Source organism: Mus musculus, chromosome 13, assembly GCF_000001635.26.
Source record: "Mus musculus strain C57BL/6J chromosome 13, GRCm38.p6 C57BL/6J".
NCBI classification, from domain to species: Eukaryota; Metazoa; Chordata; class Mammalia; order Rodentia; family Muridae; genus Mus; species Mus musculus.
In genome coordinates this window covers 76,678,710-76,700,163 of record NC_000079.6, presented here as the reverse complement: position 1 = coordinate 76,700,163, position 21,454 = coordinate 76,678,710, and the positions used below count along the sequence as shown (strand labels likewise).

The following is a 21,454-nucleotide window of genomic DNA, read 5'->3' as shown; positions in this document are numbered from 1 at the left end:
TCCTTGACTATTTTGTTTATGCCTTGTTTGTTCCTTGACCTAGAACTGACCATATTCTATTCATGTACTTATATTTGTATAAAATCAGTTTGGGAAAAAATAAATAAATGCTTCACCACTTGCTGGAGTTGTACTATAGTATTGTCTAATTGTCTTTTCTTTCTTTAATCTTCCCTCCCTCCCTTGAGACCTTGTTCACTGACTGAGCAGTCTTGGTTACCATCAATTTAATTTGATGTTGGCTACAGGCTTGCTTATAAAATTTTAAAAATTATTTAAAATGCTTTTAAAATTGCCTTTATTATGTTATGCCATGTTCCTTGTATCCCGACTCTTTTCCAGATTTTTATCATGAAGGGGTTTTGGCTTTTGCTGCATACTTTTTCAACATCATTTTTTTTTCTTTTTGTTTGTTCTTATAGTGGATTACATTGATGGATTTTCATATGTTGATGAAAGAAAGAAAACTAAATTCAAGGCTTCAAAGCCTAGCCAGAAGGTTTATTCAAGGCCCTAGTCAGAAGGTTTACAGACTTAAAGCCATAAAGATAAGAGGGCCGACACAAAGGCTGTAAAGTCATCCCAGGAACCAACTAGCCATTGAGATAAGAAAGACACGCAAGAACAATCTCTGGACAAGCTCAGATGAGTAATAGGCCACCTACTGATATGGTTTGAGTTTAGCCAGATGCCCTGCCAACAAAGATAAACACCCTCCCTTTAGAGTTACTGTCACATACTGCTCGCTGATGTTTAAACTGCCTACTTGTGTGTAACTGAGCCAATTTCCCCTATCCCCTCACCCCCGTCCTTTCCTATATAAACCCCTAACTTTTGAGCCTTAGGGTCGACTCCCCTGTCTCCTGCGTGAGATACTTGTCGGCCCGGAGCGCCGTTCATTAAACTGCCTTGTGTGTTTGCATCAACACAGTCTCTCGTGATTCCTTGGGTGTGTGCCTTCTTGGGACTCGAGTGGAGGTCTCCCCACTAGGGTCTTTCATTGAAAGATCCCTGCATCTCTGAGATAAAGCTTACTTGGTTATGGTAAATCATCTTTTTGATGTGTTCTTGAATTTAGTTTGTGAATATTTTATTGAGTATTTCTGTATCTATTTTCATAAGGAAAATTGGCCTGTAATTCTCTTTCTTTGTTTAATCTTAGTGTGGTTTGGGTATCAGGGTAACTATGGCTTCATAAAGTGAGTTTGGGGATGTTCCTTCTGTTTCTATTTTGTGAGATCATTTTAGGAATAGTGGTATTAAAGTCTTCTTTGAAAGTCTAGTTAAATTCTGTAGTAAAAATCATCTGGTCCTGGGCTGGTTTTGGTTGGGAGACTTTTAATGTTCCTTTCCTTTCCTTTCCTTTCCTTTCCTTTCCTTTCCTTTCCTTTCCTTTCCTTTCCTTTCCTTTCCTCTCCTCTCCTCTCCTCTCCTCTCCTCTCCTCTCCTCTCCTCTCCTCTCCTCTCCTTTCCTTTCCTTTCCTTTCCTTTCCTTTCCTTTTCTTTAGGGTTTAATTTATCTAATCCCAATTTTACCATGGTAATTGGTATCTATCAATAAATGGTACACATTTATTGACTTTTACATTTTTAGATTTTCCAATTTTATTGAGTATAGGTTTCTAAAGTATTATCTATTGATTCTTTGGATCTCCTGTCTCTGTTGTTATGTCCTCCCTTTCCTTTCTGATTTTGTTAAGTTGGATATTCTCTCTTTGAATTTTAATTAGTTTGGATAAGGGTTTGTCTACTTTTTTGATGTTTTCAATGAACCAACTCTTTGTTTCATTGATTTTTTGTTTCTATTTTATTGATTTTAGCCCTCAGTTTTATTATTCCTGCTGTCTACTCCTCTTGGGTGTGCTTCCTTCTTTTTGTTCTGAAGCTCTCAGGTATTTTGTTAAGTTGCTAATAAGAGATCTCTCCTATTTTTTTCAGATGATTTTTCTGTTTATTTATAAATAAGACAGAAATCAAAGCAGCATTAATTTAGAACAAAAGTTAGACAAAACCAGATCAGGGCAAGGATTGTGAGCATCCAGTAGTGAAGTGTGCAGAGCCAGTGTCAAGTGTTCTACATGGTGAAGCATCTCTGCAGCTGCTGAGGCCCCTTCTTCATCCTACTAGGTTGGCAGCCAGGCAATAGAGGAAATACTATTGACTTCACAACTTCAGGCCCAGCCTGGCCACTGGTGTAGGAAGTCCCATGAATTTGCTCCAGTCAATCTCTCAATTTCATTATCACACGAAGCTTTAACTCTTCTGTCCAAAGTCCTCAGAGAATTTCTTTACATTCAGGAGGTTGTCTGCATTCACTGTAGGCCGGGTAGTGGCCAAAGACTGGATCATGTCCGACATGCAAACCCAGGCTCTAAGAGTTTATCACCAGAGACATCCATCCAGTCATCTCTATGGCCCCTGGATCTCCTGGAGAACATGGGGTCAGAAGATCATCAATCATAACACTAGGATTGGTTCGAGAAGGGCCACAAACCTTCTTGAAGTGTGTTGTTGACTGTACTTTTCTGACTGGCTACATGAGGGAGTCCCTCACAATGATGCTGATATCTGCTCCTGAGTAGCCTTCTGTCTTGTGGGCTAGCTCATGAATGTTAGCATCTGTGAGGTTGTGGGATGTGCTTCCCAGATATAATGGAAACATGTGGGCACAGGCCATTTCCTCTGGCAATGGGATATAAATTCGCTTTTCAAACCTCCTCCTGATGGCTGAATCCAATACCCAAGGGATGTTTGTGGCACCAAGAACAAGAGTCCCATCATTATGATGCCTCACTCCTTGCATCTGGACCAAGAACTCTATTTTGATCCTACAGGTGGTCTCACTCTCATTTTCATTCCATGACCTGCAGAGGGAATCCACCTTATCGATGAAGATGATGGAAGACTTATTCTGCCTGGCCAGCTCAAGCAGGTTCTTGACTAGCTTCTTGCTTTTCCCCAACCACTTATACATCAGATTCAAGGAGGACATAGAGAAGAAGGTGGAATTGTTGCCTTCTGTTGCCATGGCTTTTGCCAGGTAGGACTTGCCTATGCCTGGGGACCCAAACAGCAGTATATCTCACCAAAGAGTGTGCTTGCCTGTGAAGAAGTGTGGGAATTTAATTGGCAAAATCACAGGTTTTAAAGAGAACCTCTTTAGCCCCATCCAGCCCAGCTACATCATTCCATCTTGTGTTAGGCTTCTCCATCACAACAGCACCCATCAATTGTTCTTGTAATTTCTTTTTCTCTGGATTATCCCTTTTTCTGTCACTGTCACTGCCCTTGCTTTCACTCTGATTCTCTTCGACTGGCTTCTTACCATATTTCTCTTTGTTTCGTAAATAATCCTTCAGCTTCTCTGCTCTCTCTAGGTACTACATGCACTTTGCTTGAATGCTCTCCTTGGCCTTGTAACTATGTGCTTCATATTTGATTGCGTAGAGGAAATACGCCACAGCATGCACATAGTTCTTGGCTTTGTCCTCTTCTGTGTCTTTTGTCACCAGATTGATGGCTTTCTGGAGGGTTGACGTTGTCATTTCATAAACTAGGTCTGCCCCATATCTCATGGTGCTGCTTTCGGCCTTGGTCCGGCCTGGAAGAACCGAGGTGGTGTGTCTGCAGCTTAGGAGCCTGGCAGGACTCTCGGTGTGAGCAGGGTTCTCCTATTGTTTTTTGAAGGCACTTAGTGCTATGAACTTTCCTTTTAATACTGCTTTTATTGCATCCTGTAAGTTTCAGTATGTTGTGTAGTCATCTTTATTGAACTATAAAAGATTTCAATTTGTTTCTGTATATCTGTCTTGACGTTTGTTTTTTGTTTGTTTGTTTGTTTGTACAGTAGAAAATTGTAGTCTTTTTGTTATTTCGGTCATTGTTGAAATCCAGATTTTATGCATAGAAGAGGGCATTGGATACCCTGTAACGGGTTATGAAACTCCATGTGGATGCAAACTCTTGTGTTCTGGAAGAGCAGCCACCTCTCCAGCCCTGTGTATAGTTCCACTCATCTCAAACCAGAACAATTTCATACCATTTCTTTCTGTATAGTTGAGATAGATTATTTATTTTGTTGCTTTGAGCTTAACAGCATATTCCTTTTGAAATATAACTTTTGACAGTTGATTTTGTGTATGTGTATAGGAAGTACTCTTCCTTGAGCACAAAGAACAGAAAACATACAATGTCTAATATAATTTTGCTAAATCCTATATCTCTTTATAATGAAAGCTATGGTCTCCCCCTGCTTTGGTGAGAATGAGGAGCAGAGAGACATGCCTCAGACAGTGGAAGATGGGCTTCTCTACAGGTGGAGAAAGGCTGCCATTTGTGTAATGAGTACTCAGTCACCACACATTTTGTGTTAAGACATAGTTTATTAATTCTATTTCATTGATTTTCTTTCACCAGTGTTCACTTCAGACATTTTCTTATGCAAACTATGTCTATTTTCCCCATGAAGGATTCTAGGAGCCTATTGATTGTAAGCTTTTGAAGATTTTCCTTTCATTGCTACCATAAACAGAGTTGCTAGTATATTAATTAATTAATTAATTAATTAATTAATTAATTAATTCACTTTACATCCAAATTACTCTTCCAATTCCTCTGTCACATAGTCCTTCCCCCATCCTCCTCCCCTTCTTCTCTGAGAGGGTGGAAGACCCCCCCACCCCCGCCGCCCCCTGTGTATCCTTCCACCCAGGCACATCGAGTCCTTGCAGGGCTAGTGCATCCTCTCCCACTGATGCCAGGCAAGGCAGCCATTCAGGGGAGTGTATTCTATAGATAGGCAATAGCTTTAGGGATATCTCCCAATCCTGCTGTTGGGAGATCCCCCTGAAGACTGAGCTGCACATTTGCTACATAAAGTTACTAGTATGTTAATAGCATCTTATTTAGTTATGTTTCCTCTCCATGAGTTATCTTGAGTATTCTACTGTGTTCTAGTTTGATTTTTGTTGTGTGATAACACCATGACTACCTTGAGGGAGAAAAAAGTTTTATTTCAGTTACTTATCTATATCACAATTTGTTGCTTAGGGAGGTCAGGTCTGTACTGAAGCAGGAATCATGGAAGAAAGTTGGTCAGTGACTCATTCTCTGGCTCTCTCCTTTACACAGACCAACCTGCTATGCTCAATACTACCCAGAGTGGGTTGGGTCTCCTCAAAACAATCACCCATCAAGACAATTCCTTACACACATTGGCACAAACAATCTGATTGGGGAAAATGTCAGCTGTCTTCTTCCCAAGTAGCTCTAGATCGTATAAAGCTGACATGGAGGGAATCAACTGGAAGCTATACATCAAAGACATGTGAGTGGGGGAAACGGGTATCAGCATATAGCAACTATATGAGACTTAGGGCTCATGCATGAGGAACAACAATTTAGAGAAAAGGGTGGTTTGTACCCTCTGTTGGCAGAAGTAGAGAAAGAATTGCACACAGAATAGACATCCAGAACATAGGCACAACAAAAATATATGCATCTAGAGAGAGACTAAAGGGAATCTTGGTACCAAAATGAAATAAGGAAACATGGCTTCTTCATTGCTGAGGTTGTGGTTCTTTAAGTTCCTTAAGAACATCTTTAAGTTTTTGACTTTCTACAACTAAATCAGATGAGAGAAAAGCCTCTTTTTATCATGTCTGGAGGTAATAAAGTACTTTCCCCTCAACCCCATTATCTTTGCCCTCTTCATTTGTCAAAGAAAAGACCTTGCTTGTAACAAGAAAGGATAAGTCTTAAAGTCTTAAAGCAGCATAATCAATTTTCTTCTCAGTTCCCCTGATAAAATATTTATTTTTTAAAAATCTAAAGACAAAAAGGTGAGACACCCACACACCCGCACCCCTCCCCCGTTATGCCTGGTGGTTGGCTGAAGCCACTGTGATGATCAAGTATATGGTAGAGAGATGGGAAAGACAGAAAAATAGCAGTGTGTGACTGCTCTGGAGAAGGATGGAACTGAAGATGGGACCGATGAGAGAGAGGGCTCAAGTCTTCATGCTGAGCAGTAGGGTCAGTAGGATAGTGTACAACATCTCCTCACTGCCATGGGATCACCTTGGCTCTGAGCAATGATGGAGGCTGAAGAAAGGAAAGGTACACTTTCTGGATTGGACCTCCTCAAAGGACCATAGTGGTTTGTGACACCATTAGAAGCCATGTTGGACTATGTGGTCCAAACTATTGCCCTAGACCACAACAAACTCTAAGATTCATGTGGACTTATGCAATCTGTGCCACTGTCTGATGCCTTTGTAATATCCTCGGACTTTGCTGCCTTCAGTGGCCATGTTGACATGATTAGCATATGTATCCAGACACCTGAGGCCATAACTAGACCTGAGATCTGTGCAGCTGCTGAGGGCCATGAGTGGGTAGAGGACCCAGATACAAACAAAGGCTATTTTGATGAAGGTAGCACATGTTACCACTGAAGGCCATGCAGGTGTCTGTGGTCTAGGCTACTGCCTGAAGCCATGTTGATATCAGAGGGCTATGCTGAGCTAGCCTCAACCCTCAATGGTGGGGACCTGGCAGAGGTCCAGCTGACCAACTCAGCTCCAATGCAGGACCAGACCCATGACTTTGAGTTGGCCCACCCTAATATCTACCCCATCTATGAGCTGCCAGAGTACATGAAGGGCCAGTCCCAAGTGATCATAGCTGTAGGATTTCCATGACTCTGGATAACAGCAGGATATCCAAGAGGAGTCTCAGCAAGGGTCCAGTATTTACTGTGTAGCAGAGGCTAGGGACCTTAAACCAGACCAACCACTCATTGCAATGAACATTTTCAAGTAATGCTGTTTGGCAAAAGGAATACTACGGGGCACATGGCAGCTCCCAGTGCCACTATGAGGAATGGATTTATGATGGAGAAACAGGAAAGACAGAGAAGCTGAATGGTACATGTGTGGCAGAACTGGAGATGCAGCAACACTATGACAGATGTGAGAGGCTACAGTTTATAGAGGGGTCAGCGAGATAGGTGTTTGTTTGTTTGTTTGTTTGTTTGTTTGTTTGTTTTCGAGACAGGGTTTCTCTGTATAGCCCTGGCTGTCCTGGAACTCACTTTGTAGACCAGGCTGGCCTCGAACTCAGAAATCCGCCTACCTCTGCCTCCCGAATGCTGGGATTAAAGGTGTATACCACCACTTTTTTTTTTATTTTATTTTTAATTTTCTTTTGGTGCAGGGGCTAAAAGGCTACCCTGGGACATGGGAGATAGTTGTCACTAAAATGTGTATCATGTAAGTACAAGGGCCTATGTTCAGATCCTCAAAGCCTGTGTGGAGAAAAAGCACCTTGGCTGGGCAACACAGTGAATCTAGCCCTGATGGCAAAGGCACAGATAAGCCAACTCTGAGGGTTTGAGAGTAGGGAGAGCTGGCCCAGACCCTCATAAGCTGCAGCACTTAGGAGAGTACACCCTGAGCCTTGATTGGACAACACAGTGGAGCTGGCTCTGGACATGGGGGTGCAGGTGAGATAGATGGCTTTGAGGGCATAAGAGCAGGAGAGCTAATCCTACCTCTTGCCAGTGGCAGCACTGGGTGACCTAGCTGGAGCAGTGGCTGGGAGCTCACCCTGATGGTGCAGATAAAGGAGAGCCAGTGGACTGACCAGCTCAGTTATCATCCAGGCCCAGAACCAGAGCTCTGAGTTCTCCACCCCAAAATCTATATCTTCAAATGGTTAGGACATGTGAAAGGGTCAATCCTACTGATCCAAAGCTTCAGGCTATCCATGACGCAAGGCAACAACAGAATAACTGGGAAGAGACCGAAGAAGGATCCAATATTGATGGTGTCACAGAAGCCAGAGATCTCTAACCAAATCAATGACTTATTGCAATGAACAGCAGCAAGTGAAGATGTGTGGACAGAGGAATATACTGTGGGGTATAATGTGACATGCTACAGATTCCATGATGAGATATTTTCTGTTTTGTTTGGTATTATTTAGTTTTGTGTGTGTGTGTGTGTGTGTTATTTGGGGGGAAGGTTGCAAAGGTGAAGGGCAGATATGAGGGGACAGGAGATGAGAGGGCTAGGATGCATGATTTAAAACTCACAAAGAATCAATAAAATGTTTTTAAAAAGGTGGAGAGTAAATGAGCAACATGCTAGTTAAAGACCTCTGGTTGCCACATAAGTCATATGTATACATTCATGGACTTGACACCCATACACATGTGCCCATATGAATCCCATAATTTTCTTTTAATAAAATTTGGCTTAATTCTTCTTTCAGCCTAAGCTGAAACTTCAATAGATGTCCACATACTAAATGACTCCAGAAAAATATGAGTGGGGCTCTGAAGTCTGCAGGGCACAGAGACAAATATACTCCTAAAATAAATTAATCAACTCACTTTAAATAGAGGTCTTAGAAGGGGACTTATAAAGGACTGAAAGAGCTGAAGGGATTTGCAACCCCATAGGAAGAACAACAATATCAACCAACCAGACCTCCCAGAGCTTTAGGTTAAACCACCAACCAAGGGGTACACATGGAGGGACACATGGCTCCAGCAGCATATGTAGCAGAGGAAGGCCTTGTTGGACATCACTGGGAGGAGAGGCCCTTGGTCCTGTGAAGGCTCGATGCCACAGTGTAGGAAAATCGGAAGGTAGGAAGGTGGGTGGGTGGGTGGGGGAACACTCTTATAGAAGCAGGGGGAGGGGAGATGGGATAGGGGTGAACTGGGGAAGGGGGGAACTAGGAAAGGTGAAATATAAATAAAGAAAATATCCAATAAATAAATAAATACCTCTCCTAAATTATTTTATATTTATAGAATGAATAACTTGAGTAGATATAGTAAGTTTCTCTATTATACAGTCGATTTCATTTCAAATACTAGTTTCCTGATAGCTTTTTATCCTGTAAGGCTTTCTGTACTTAACATGTACAGTATTCTCCTCTAGTTTTAAGGCTTTGGGGTTTTGTTGTTCTTTAGAGACAGGCCTTTGTAATTGCCCTTGATAGCCTAGAGCTCACTATGTAAACAAATTTGGTCTCAAACTTGCGGTGATCCTCCTGTTCCTGTCTCCCAAGTGCTGCCATGCCCACCCATCCCACTGTCTTGCCTATGGACCTTCCTTTAACCCTCATTTGGACAATGGTAATTTCTTGTCTGGTGAAACATATGGTCTTTGTATTTGGGCTTACTTTCAATATGATTCTTGTTCTTTTTCAGTAGGTGAGGTAGAAGTTTTTGGTTGTGTCATGTGATACAGACTCATACGAGGAAGACACATGATGTTTGGAGAGAATATAAATAGCACCTAGCAGACAGTGAAGTGGTACTTGCATAGCAAGTCTTGCAATGCTTCAATGGTCTCACATCTTTGTTAATCTTTACTTGGTTGAAAGAGGGACAGCAGAGTACTTCTGGTGCACAGGCTGGTTCTGGTTGCTCCCACTGACTTGTGCTGATTTGGCTGTTTCTGCTGGATCTTGCCACCACTGCTATTCTTGTTTGGTATCCCGACAATGAAGATTTGAATCACCCCCAAAGAAGTACTTCTAAACAGGTCCATGTCCCCTTGTCCTTTTTACCATCTTTTCTCCCCCATCTTTAGACAGTGGGTAGAATGGGGTGTTAAAGCATTTAAAACCCTTATTAAAAATAGGTTGATAAAAAAATATCTAACCCTACAAGTAGATTCTTTATCAGGACTCTACAGTGTGATATGTAAAGAGATCTTTGATTGTTTTGAGTCTTGGTTCAAGGCTATATTGAACATTGTGAGCATGGGAGTGTTTAGTCACCAGGAAGGAAATTATTCTGTACCAAGCATTACACAATTCACTTAGCTCATGGCAAGTGGTTTCATATCTAATGCAGAGCTGTCCCAATGCCCACTAGGAGCAAGTTCAAACTATTGTTTGTTTACATGAAGCAGAGAAATTCCAGGAATGTTTCTAAGGCCTAATGATTCCATTAACTTCATTGCAGGTCATATATGGTCCCCTGAGCTAGAAAGGAAGAAGATTCCTCATTATGTACTTGCCAGATCTCATTTATTACAAGGCATGGGCCTTTTTTATACCATTAAAGAGCTTAACTTTCTTTCCTTTTTTATTTTTCTTAATTTTATTTTATTTATTTTATTATTTTAGCTTTTTGCTAAACTACTGGATGCATACTTACTTGTGTGTGTGTGTGTGTGTGTGTGTGTGTGTATGTGTGTGCATATGTGGTGCACATACCCATATATGTATCTGCAGAGGCCAAAGGTTGACATCAGGCAGTATATTCTTTAATTTCTCTCTACTATATGTATGTATACATGTATGTACATATGTATGTGCATAGGTATTTATTCTGTCCATTCACATAAATATAAATATATATATGTGTGTGTATGTATGTATGTATATATATACATATACATATATATATATGTGTATATATATATATGTGAGATATGTTTTTTTTTTCTCCATGGGACCTGAAACTTGATGTTTTGACTAGTTTGGTTTGCCAGTGATCTCTGGAGTTCTGCCTATCTTCATCCCCATGAACCGAGGTTACAAATGCATATAGCCACTTCTGGCTTTTTACGTGGGGGTTGGTGACCTCAGTTAAAGTCATCTTGCTTGAAGAGGAAGTGCTAAGTTTCATTAAAAGCAAAGTAGTCTTGTTGGGCTTTCTTGCTGTTGTTTGTTTCTTAAGTACTTATCTTTATCATCTACTGCCAAAGGAGCCTCAGGAACTTTCTCAGAATAATGGCCTTTAGATACAACCATGGACAGTAGGCCAGAGCTGGTAGGCAGAGAAAATGGGATGTCACTTGTGTTAACAGGTATCAATACTGCTAGATTTTGGTCAGTGCACACATGTGGCATCCTCTATACACATTTCAAGAAGTAAACTGCCAGATCAGTGAGTTCTGCTACTTTGAACTTGAAATCTGAACTAAGATTAAGCACTAGTCTGTGAATCTACTAATTCAACATTAACACAATGCTATCTATTGTTTTGCGCAAAGATGATATACATATATTCATAATATTTGGTTAAATAGAAGCTTTGGACACAACAGGGGAAGTGACATTTTTGTGAAAGGGATTCCGAATTTTGGGAAAACTTTATACTATTGGGTGAATCTATCCTAAGGTGAGAAGAGAAAGCCACAGCCCTCATAACCTGTGGCTCCCACAAGAAAACCATAAATACCACAATTAAACAAACAAACAGAAAAAAAGCCAGAAATGCTGGTTTCCTTCATGCTAGATTATTTGGAAACTTATAATATTTTCACGTGTTCCCAAACTACACTAGGTCAGTTGACAGCACAAATCAGGAGATGAGTTTCAAGTTGTCCTAAATGTCTACCCACAGAAATGTTACAAATCAGTGTCCTCTCCCCTCCATTTCATCTTGGATGAAAACTGTTAGTAGTAGTCACTGGGGAAGAGTCTCTTCAGACACGTGAGAAACAACCATTAACAAAGATTTCTGTGTCAGATTTCTTAGCGGAAAAGTAAAGAAATAGCTCACCTTGATATATAGTGGCTCTCTAAGATGGTCAATGAGCACGCAAGCCTTTTCCTCCCACACAGGATTTAGGTTCTTGTGGATAATTTTGCTTCTAAAAACTTCTTTTCTTCCAATTTTAAACTTCACATACGGATCGCTTGTCCCTGTTGAAGAGACACATGATCTACATCAGCCATGCCTCTCTATGGAATCAAGATACCTGTTCACTGCAACACCAAAGGAATTAAAGAGAAAATGTTAATGGAGATCTATTGCACAGGAAAGGGAGGAAATTTTCTCAAGTACTGAAGTAAGGTCAAATCATCACCATGTTACTACTTTCCCTTCTGAGCACAATCCTTCAAACTTGCCCTGGTCTTTTAGAACAAGGATTGCTTTCATGGTGGCAGAACTGATTTCCATTTGACAACAGTAGTTGAGGACTCTCCTTCCCCTGCATCTTCAAAAGACTGTGCTGTTGTTTACTTTCTTCATGAAAGCCATCTACCTCAGCAAAATAGAAGATCTCACCATAACTTTAATTTCCATTTCCCTAACTGCAGCAGCTAAGAATGCAGAGCACCTCTTCCCATACATTTATAACAGTAAACGTATGGGAAACAGTTGCAGCTGCAGTGGAACTGTTGAGAATTTTCTATCCTTTGCATTAAAACTCACTTTACTAATTGGGTAGATTTTTGTTTGTTTGTAGTATTTGGTTTTTTTAGTTTTATATATATATATTAGTTTTATATATTCTGGAATCAAGTCCATTACATATGTAGGTAGCAAAGATTTTCTTCCCATTTTACAGACTGTCTCTTTATTCATTTACTTGTTCCTCTGGTGTGAGCATTTTAACATCATGTAATCCCAGCTGTCAGTTCTTCATGTATTTTCTGAGCATGGAATTTCCACAAAAACAAACAAACAAACAAACAAACAAACAAATAAAAATAGAGGGGAAAGGTATAACCCTTAATATAGAACTATATAGAATAATTTCTGAGCATTTTTAAGACCTTAGGTTCAGTATTCACTATGAAAAAAATGATAAATAAAATCCTAAAAACAGAACTACCAAAGGACCCAGGTACCTGATTCCTGGGCACATATCCACAAAACTATAAAGAAACACACCATAGAGACAAACACTATACATTTCTGTTTACTGTAGCAATATTCATAGTAGCCACGGTATGAAATCAGTGACCATAACAGGATACATGAAGATAATGAGATATATATTCATAGTGAAGTATTATCTAACTTAAAGGAAGTAAGCCAGAATTAGAAAAATAAAAATCCTTTCCAGTCAGTACCAGCACTGGGCCACCTTGGGCAAGAACTGGGCAGACAGTCCCATGGTCCCAAGAGATCTCTCCACGTCACAGGAGCCCTAGTATGTCCAGGATCCTACGATAACTGGTCTCGGTTATAGCCGAAGCTTCTTAGAGAACCAAGAACATGGAATTACAAGAACTGTTGCATCTAAACAGTCCCATGCCCCTAAAGAAAGAGAAGCAGTCATCAATAGTCTCCCAAACAAAAAAAGCCCAGGACCAGATGGGTTCAGTGCAGAGTTCTATCACACCTTCAAAGAAGATCTAATTCCAATTCTCTTCAAACTATTCCAAAATATAGAAACAGAAGGTACTCTACACAATCATTCTATGAAGCCACAATTACTCTGATACCTGAACCACATAAAGACCTAACAAAGAAAGAGAACTTCAGACCAATTTCCCTTATGGATATTGATGCAAAAATACTCAATAAAATACTCGCAAACTGAATCCAAGAACACATCAAAATGATCATCCATCCTGGCCAAGTAGGCTTCATTTCATGGGATGCAGGGATGGTTTAATATATGAAAATCCATCAATGTAATCCAATATATAAACAAACTCAAAGACAAAAACCACATGATCATCTCATTAGATTAGATGCTGAGAAAGCATTTGACAAAATCCAACACCCATTCATGGCAAAAGTCTTGGAAAGATCAGGAATTCAAGGCCCATACCTAAACATAATAAAAGCAATATACAGCAATCCAGTAGCCAACATCAAAGTAAAGGGAGAGAAACTAGAAGCAATCCCACTAAAATCAGGGACTAGACAAGGCTGCCCACTTTCTCCCTACCTATACAATATAGTACTTGAAGTCCTAGCCAGAGCAATTAGACAACAACAGGAGATAAAGGGGATACAAATTGGAAAGGAAGAAGTCAAAATATCACTATTTGCAGATGATCTGATAGTATATATAAGTGACCCTAAAAATTCCACCAGGGTTCTCCTAAACTTCATAAACAGCTTCAGTGAAGTAGCTGGATATAAAATTAACTCAAACAAATCAGTGGCCTTTCTTTACACAAAGGATAAACAGGCTGAGAAAGAAATTAGGGAAACAACACCCTTCACAATAGTCACAAATAATATAAAATCCTTTGGTGTGACTCTTACTAAGGAAGTGAATGATCTGAATGATAAGAACTTCAAGTCTCTGAAGAAAGAAATCAATGAAGATCTCAGAAGATGGAAAGATCTCCCATGCTCATGGATTGGCAGGATTCACATAGTGAAAATGGCTATATAACTGAAAGCAAATCTACAGATTCAATGCAATCCCCATCAAAATTCCAACTCAATTCTTCACAGAGTTAGAAAGGGCAATTTGCAAATTCATCTGAAATAACAAAAAACCTAGGATAGCAAAAACTGTTCTCAACAATACAAGAACCTCTGGGGGAATCACCATGCCTGATCTCAAGCTGTACTACAGAGCAATTGTGATAAAAAAAAAAAACCAAAAAACACAAAATAAAACCTGCATGGTACTGGTACAGCAACAGACAGGTAGATCAATGGAATAGATCTGAAGACCCAGAAATGAACCCACACACCTATGGTCACTTGATCTTTGACAAAGGAGCTAAAACCATCCAGTGGAAAAAAGACAGCGTTTTTTAGCAAACTGTGCTGGCACAACTGGCGGTTATCATATAGAAGAATGTGAATTGATCCATTTTTATCTCCTTGTACAAAGATCAAGTCTAAGTGGATCAAAGAACTCCACATAAAACCAGAGACACTGAAATTTATAAAGGAGAAAGTGGGGAATCCTCAAAGATATGGGAACAGGGGAAAAAATCCCAAAACAGAACAACAATGGCTGGTGCTGTAAGATCAAGAATCAACAAATGGGACCTCATAAAATTGTAAGGGTTCTATAAGGCAAAAGATACTGTCAATAAGAAAAAAAAAATAATCAACAGAATGGGAAAGGATTTTTATCAATCCTAAATCAGATATGGGACTAATACCCAATATATATAAGGAACTCAAGAAGATGGACTCCAGAAAATCAAATAACCCTGTTAAAAAATGGGGTACAGAGCTAAACAAAGAATTCTCAACTGAGGAATACTGCTGAAAAAATGTTCAAAATCCTTAATCATCCCACATGTTGAAGAGACATCTGCATTTTCCCATGTTCTCTGCAGCTTCCCTCTGAATAATAGCCAAGATGGAAAAAAATTACCAGCGTCTTCAGCTGATGACTACATAGTGTAAATGTAGTAGATATATACAATACATTACTATTCAGTAGTGAAATCCTATTATTTGTGACAGCACAGATCGACCAAAAGATCATTATGTTAAGTGAAATAAGCCAGGCAGGCCCTGAAAGTCAAACACTGAATGCTCTACTATATGAACTCTAACAAAGCTCATCATATGGAAGTTGAGACTTACAAGTTAAGGTTACCCGAGATTAGGGATGGCAATGCAGTAAGACACGAGAAAAGGCTGGTCAGTGGGCACTGCAGTAGAGTTACATATGAGCAAGAAGTTCGGGCAGACTACTCCATGGTAGGGTGAATGCAGATACCACAGTACTACCTACCTCAAACCAGAAGAAAGGATTTTGAGATTTTTACCATAAAAAGAAAGAACATTGGGCTGGAGAGATGGTCAGCAGTTATGAACACTTCCTATCCTTTGAGGACAGGGGTTTGATTTTCAGTGCCTACAAGGTGGATACCAACTCCCCATAACTCCAGTTTCAGGTGATTCAATGCCTCTTCTGATTTCCTCAGGCACAAGCACACGTGTGGTACAAATACATGCATGTAGGCAAAACACTCATATACATGAAATTTTTTAAAAATTGAAAATAGCCTTTTCGCCAAGATGGCGCAGAATCTAGCAAAGAAGGAAGCTCCTGCCCCTCCCAAAGCTGAAGCCAAAGCAAGGCCTTGCAAGGTAAGAAGGCAGTGCTGAAAGGCGACCACAGCCACAAAAAGAAGATCCGAACATCACCCACTTTCTGGCGGCTGAAGACTCTGCAGCTCCGGAGGCGGCCAAAATATCCTCGAAAGAGTGCACCCAAGAGAAACAAGCTTGACCACTATGCTATCATCAATTTCCCACTGAACACTGAGTCAGTCATGAAGAAAATAGAGGACAACAACAGTCTTCTGTTCATTGTGGATGTCAAGGCTAACAAGCATCAGATCAAACAGGCTGTCAAGAAACTCTATGACATTGATGTGGCCAAAGTCAATACCCTGATAAGGCCCAATGGAGAGAAGAAGGCGGATGTTCACTTGGCTCCTGATTATGATGCGCTAGATGTTGCCAACAAGATTGGGATCATCTGCCCCGGTGTGGTGGTGCACGCCTTTAATCCCAGCACTTGGGAGGCAGAGACAGGCAGATTTCTGAGTTCAAGGCCAGCCTGGTCTACATAGTGAGTTCCAGGACAGCCAGGACCGCACAGAGAAACACTGTCTTCGAAAACAAAAACAAAAAGATTGGGATCATCTAGACTGAATGCAGATGGCTAATTCTAGATATACACTCTTTTTTTTACCATAAAAAATCTGAAAATAAAATAAAAATAATAAATGTTTACAATAAATACACATATCCTAATTATTATACAATGTCCTTACTTATTAATCATTTACATTTATCCTATTAATATGTACATCTTGTTCTTATATATCGATTTAAAGGTCCTGACCGACCTTTAAAACTACAAGCAGTTCTTCCAAATTTTGATTAACACATCTCAACAGCTTTTGGTTCTCTCCATGTTGCTACAACAAAACATACTTAAACTGCATAGCTTAAGAACGCAGAAATTGATCTCAAACTTTTCTAAGGAGTATCTAGATCTAGTCACCAGGGTTTTAGAATCTGGAGGCCTGCTCTTAGATCTACACATGTCAAATCACATGGCAGAAGATCATGGCTTCTGCTTCTTCTGTAAAAGTTCTAATACTACTTATGAGAGTCCCCCTGATTATCTATCTCTTTACTCCACTTCCTCCTTACTAGAATAAGGTTAACATTTGAATTTTGAAGGGTACAGGATACTCATAGCACAGCAATCTTGCAGGAAGATCTGTGAAGCAGCCTGTAGGAAGAGCACCACCTTGGGCTCCTTATCATGTTCTGACTGCCTTATTACTACAAGATACTTCTGTGTATCCCAGAACTCAATATGCAGCTGAGGAGGACTTTGAACTTCTGATAATCCTCACCTCTGGGTCCCAAATGCAGGGATTAGGGTGTGCACCATCCTTTCTGTGTGCCTGGTTTTTGTGTATGCCTGCAAGCTTACCTTCTTCAAGTCCTGCAACTTCCTATCTCTTATTTTCCTTCGCCTGACTGATGCTTTCTGATTCTCCAAATTCATTTAAAAATTACCTTCCTCAATGTCCCATCTGAATAAAGTTTCAATTTACATGTGTTGTGGAAGATAAATTTGCATGTCCACATTTCCAATTTGAATATCTTCTTGGTTACTGTGTACTTTTCTGCCATTGGATAAGATCTCTGTGAGAGTCAGGATTTGCTGCATGACAGAGTCTAGGGAAAAATAGATAGCCCAACATTTATCTCTCTGCATTTTTAACTTTAGCATTTGCCAATATATTTAACTGTTTGAAAAACATAAAGTATATCCCATACTTGAAAATGTAATGTATAATGTATAAAACTCAACAGAACACAGAACATCACCATTGCCCTCAAGGGCATAACATATCCATCACTTTTCCAAAGCTTTCTCCAGTACAGCTTTTAATATTATTTGTAGTAAGAATATATAAAATAATCTTTCCTTTCCTTGAAGTATTTAAAAATACATAATAGCATGTTTAGCTACAATGCTATATACAATTATGCTGCATATAATTATGCTATGTACAATCCCAGCAATCATTGAACATCGCCTCTTCATCCCCTAGTAATAACCATAATCTAGTCTGTGTTTAGATGATTGATAGACATTAATAGTTCTAAACCTTCATTGCTTGTGATTTCAATATGCAGAATGGGGGATCTTATTTTCTCCAGCTCAGTTCAGTAAAATATTCATACACAATGCGCTTATCATCTATGTTTGGAAGTCTATGTAAGGCTTAACTCAGGAAAACATTGTCAGTGATATCACGAGCTACTATAGTTTTCAGATAAGCTCTACAGTCAGGCACATGTAGAAAATGGTGCTTTAGAAGAAAGCATCCCGTCCTAGTCTGCAAGGCTTGGCCCCTTATGATTTGTGCTGTCAAAACGAGGAGGGATGGGAGTTAACTTTCTGAGATGCATCTTTTGGAACTCATAATTATTAGATAACTCCTGAAAAAATGAGAGCTTGTTCAATCTTATAATGCATTTTTACAGGATGTGGGAAGTTATTATTTTCTACAGAATCTCCAGTTATTAAGTCTTCTAGCATTTTGGAATTCAAAGTATTTCCAAGCCAATAATTGACAATAAGCTCTTAGTAGGGATATGATGGTGAAGAGGAAGAAGAAGAAGAAGAAGAAGAAGAAGAAGAAGAAGAAGAAGAAGAAGAAGAAGAAGAAGAAGAAGAAGAAGAAGAAGAAGAAGAAGACGAGGAGGAGGAGGAGGAGGAGGAGGAGGAGGAAAAAGAAGAAAAAGAAGAAGGGGGAGTAGAGGAGGAAGAGGAGGAGAAGAAGGTAATATAATAATAATAATAATAATAATAATAATAATAATAATAATAATAATAATAATAATAATGTTTTAAATCTCAGAAAAATGACTAAAGCCCAAGTTCTATTTTGTTGTAATATTTCATTAAACCACAAGGTGGCAGTCATGTTTACCAAATTCCTGTCCAGTCTGCTGCTGTTGTCAAAACTAAGTCAGTGTGGCTGTACTTCATGTCTCTGAGTTCCCAGGCTTTTTCTAGCAAAATATGCTTGATTGTTATTATCTGTATCAGAAGCCTCATTAAAATAGTTTACAGTGATGACAAAATGACAGGGGCAGAGAATATGGAGACTAAATCCAGACTTTCTTTCCTATTATATCCATATATTATATCTGCTGTCAGAGCTTCCATTTCAGGATTTGTTTTTAGAAGCATTAATCTTATTTTAAAATTACAGATATATGCTTTAAAAATTGTAGCGTAGACCTAGAGAATGCCTAGTGCTTCTTTCTAAACTCTATGATCCAACTGTTTCTTTTAAAGGACATCAATTGTTTCTATGCTTTCTCATTATAAAGAAAAGTATACACACATACCCATCCTTTCAAAATCCAGAACACTGATGAAAACTACAATATCCATATACAAAAACTCAATGTTCACATACAAAAGAAAAGAAGCCAACATTCTTTAATGGTTTTGCTTTATTATTGTTGCTTATGAATACCAAAGGCCATAAAGACATGCTTCTGCACTGTTTTCTAAAATTTAGGGACTTTTCTTTTGCACAAATGTTAAAATTTGCCAATTTCATATATGTATACAATGCTATGAACAGGTTCACCCCAATTGCCGTCTCTTATTCCCCTCCCACTCATGACTGCTCCTTCATTTTTCTTAACTAGACCCTTCCTATTTTGTGGTCAAGCTTTATCCTATATCATACATAAAAGGACCAAAACTGACTCAAGACTTAGACTCTCAAGACTGAGACTAAGAAGTATAGGGAAGAGGATAAAAAAATTACAATCTTGGTCTTGGCAATATTGTTCTGGATATAGTATAGACAATAAAAGTCAAAATATGCAAGAGAAACTACATTAAACTGAACCATTTTCTGTACCATAAGAGATACAATGAATAGAATAAAAAGCCTACAGAATTGAAGAAGACATTTGTAATATATATCAGATAGGGAGGAAGTATTTTAAGAAATAAGGAGTTTCTACCAGTTGGTGGCAAACACTAACAATCTGATTTTTTTTAACCAGTGAAATATTTAAATAGAAATTGTAGGACCCCAAATAAGGGGACCCCCCACTCTAGTCCAGGGACAGGAAGCACCCACGAACACAAGAATCCTCTCTTGTTGTAACACGCACGAGGCTTTATTGGCAGAGCTCTGGGCCGACACTTACCTCACATTGGAGGCAGGGGAGTCGACCCTGGGGCTCGGAAGCTAGGGGTTTTTAAAGAAGCAAAGGGCTAGTAGTACGAGGAATTTTGACAAAGGTACGGGATTGGTTCATTTAAACAGTAACAGAAAGATTACAGGTCAGCAAGAAGGGGCATCAGGGCTTTGTTCCTGTGGGCTGGGGGCTTATCTTTGTTCACATAACAACCAGTTGATGTATGGCTTTACCTGGCGCCAAGGGGTAATAGACAGCGGGGGAGGTTCCAGCCAGGTGGTGCTGACTCAGACAAGATAGCCCTGCTTGTCCTCGGATTGAGGGGAGGTTCCAGCCAGATGGTGTCAACCCAGATAATGTATCCCTATTTGTCCTTGAATACCTTTTCATCTTTACAGCCAAGATGTTCTTAGGAATGCCTTAACAACAGCCCTGCCCTGGCATGCCTGGGGGCTGTTCTGCTCTGTTCTCAGTCTCAGGCCGGGGCCGTGGGCTCCTAAACAAGTTACAATATTTCATCTTCCTTCAGAAATATCTCCAAATAAGAAATATTTACACGAATGTGCGAAGTTATATATCAACTCAAACATTATTAATCATCAGAAAACCATAAATCTAAAGCACAATGAAAAACTACATTACAATTTTCAGGATAGCTATCAACAACAATTGGCTGAAACTGTAGAACTCTGAGGGCAGGAATGAAGAGGGTGCACTACTGTGGAAAGCAACATAGAGGCGACAAAGAAGAAATAGGTGGAAAAAGGAAGAAAGGAGGAGGAGGGAGAGAAGCGGGAGAAGGAGACAATATAAAAATATGGCCTAGCAAACTCACTTGGGGTAACTGAAAATGAGTAGTTGAAGAAATAACCCATGGTCACTACAGTACTACATGCCATAGCCAAGACATGAATACAACCCAGGTGTGCACTGAAAGGTGAGTAAGGAAAAAAAATGTGGCATGTACTTGTAATATTAGATTATTTAAGCTTTTTAAAAGGAAACCTGGAAGCATGTTTTCACACACTTCATGAATATGAGGTAGTTGTCATTAAATAACCTCAGTGAATCAGAGAAGCTGTGTCCTGAGGGTGAGCAGTAGAAGTTGGGTTTTGTAATCAGAGTATGTTGCGTATACTATACTGTAGTGTGCCTATAATTGATGAAAATGTGTGTATACTTAGAAATTTGGTAAGGAAGTAAAATTCACATTAGGCATTCTCACCAAAACAAAAGATTCCAAAATGAAGCAACATTGGATGTTTTCCAGAACATGGAAGCCTCCTGAGGTTTTGATTGCATAGACTTAGCTCAGTCAACTCTTGACCTCACACTGGTAGTGGAAATACAAAAGCTTCCAGACTCTGAGAAGAAAGACATCTATAACATTCAGACATTTTCCTGAAAAACATGACTAAAGAGTAACTTTACATAGGGTGAGGTAGCTGCCAAAGAGGAGAATGGACAAAGGGGCTCTTCCCAAGTAGTGTTGGCACTCCGGGGCTGTTATAGATAAGCAACTGCTCTAACAGATCTACCTCCAATGTTTTC

General features: G+C 39.6%; 1 protein-coding gene and 1 pseudogene across 14 annotated transcripts in view; both read right to left on the bottom strand.

Moving 5' to 3' along the window:
- Positions 1-21,454, bottom strand: part of Mctp1 (multiple C2 domains, transmembrane 1) — a 650,923-nt gene that overhangs the window by 333,121 nt on the left and 296,348 nt on the right. For all 14 annotated transcript variants that reach the window (XM_006517462.4, XM_006517466.4, XM_006517464.4 and 11 more), the window contains exon 3: positions 11,534-11,676. In XM_006517462.4, the coding sequence (XP_006517525.3) occupies positions 11,534-11,676 (143 nt within the window). The remainder of the gene's footprint in view (positions 1-11,533; positions 11,677-21,454) is intronic.
- Positions 2,057-3,664, bottom strand: Gm15740 (predicted gene 15740; annotated as a pseudogene).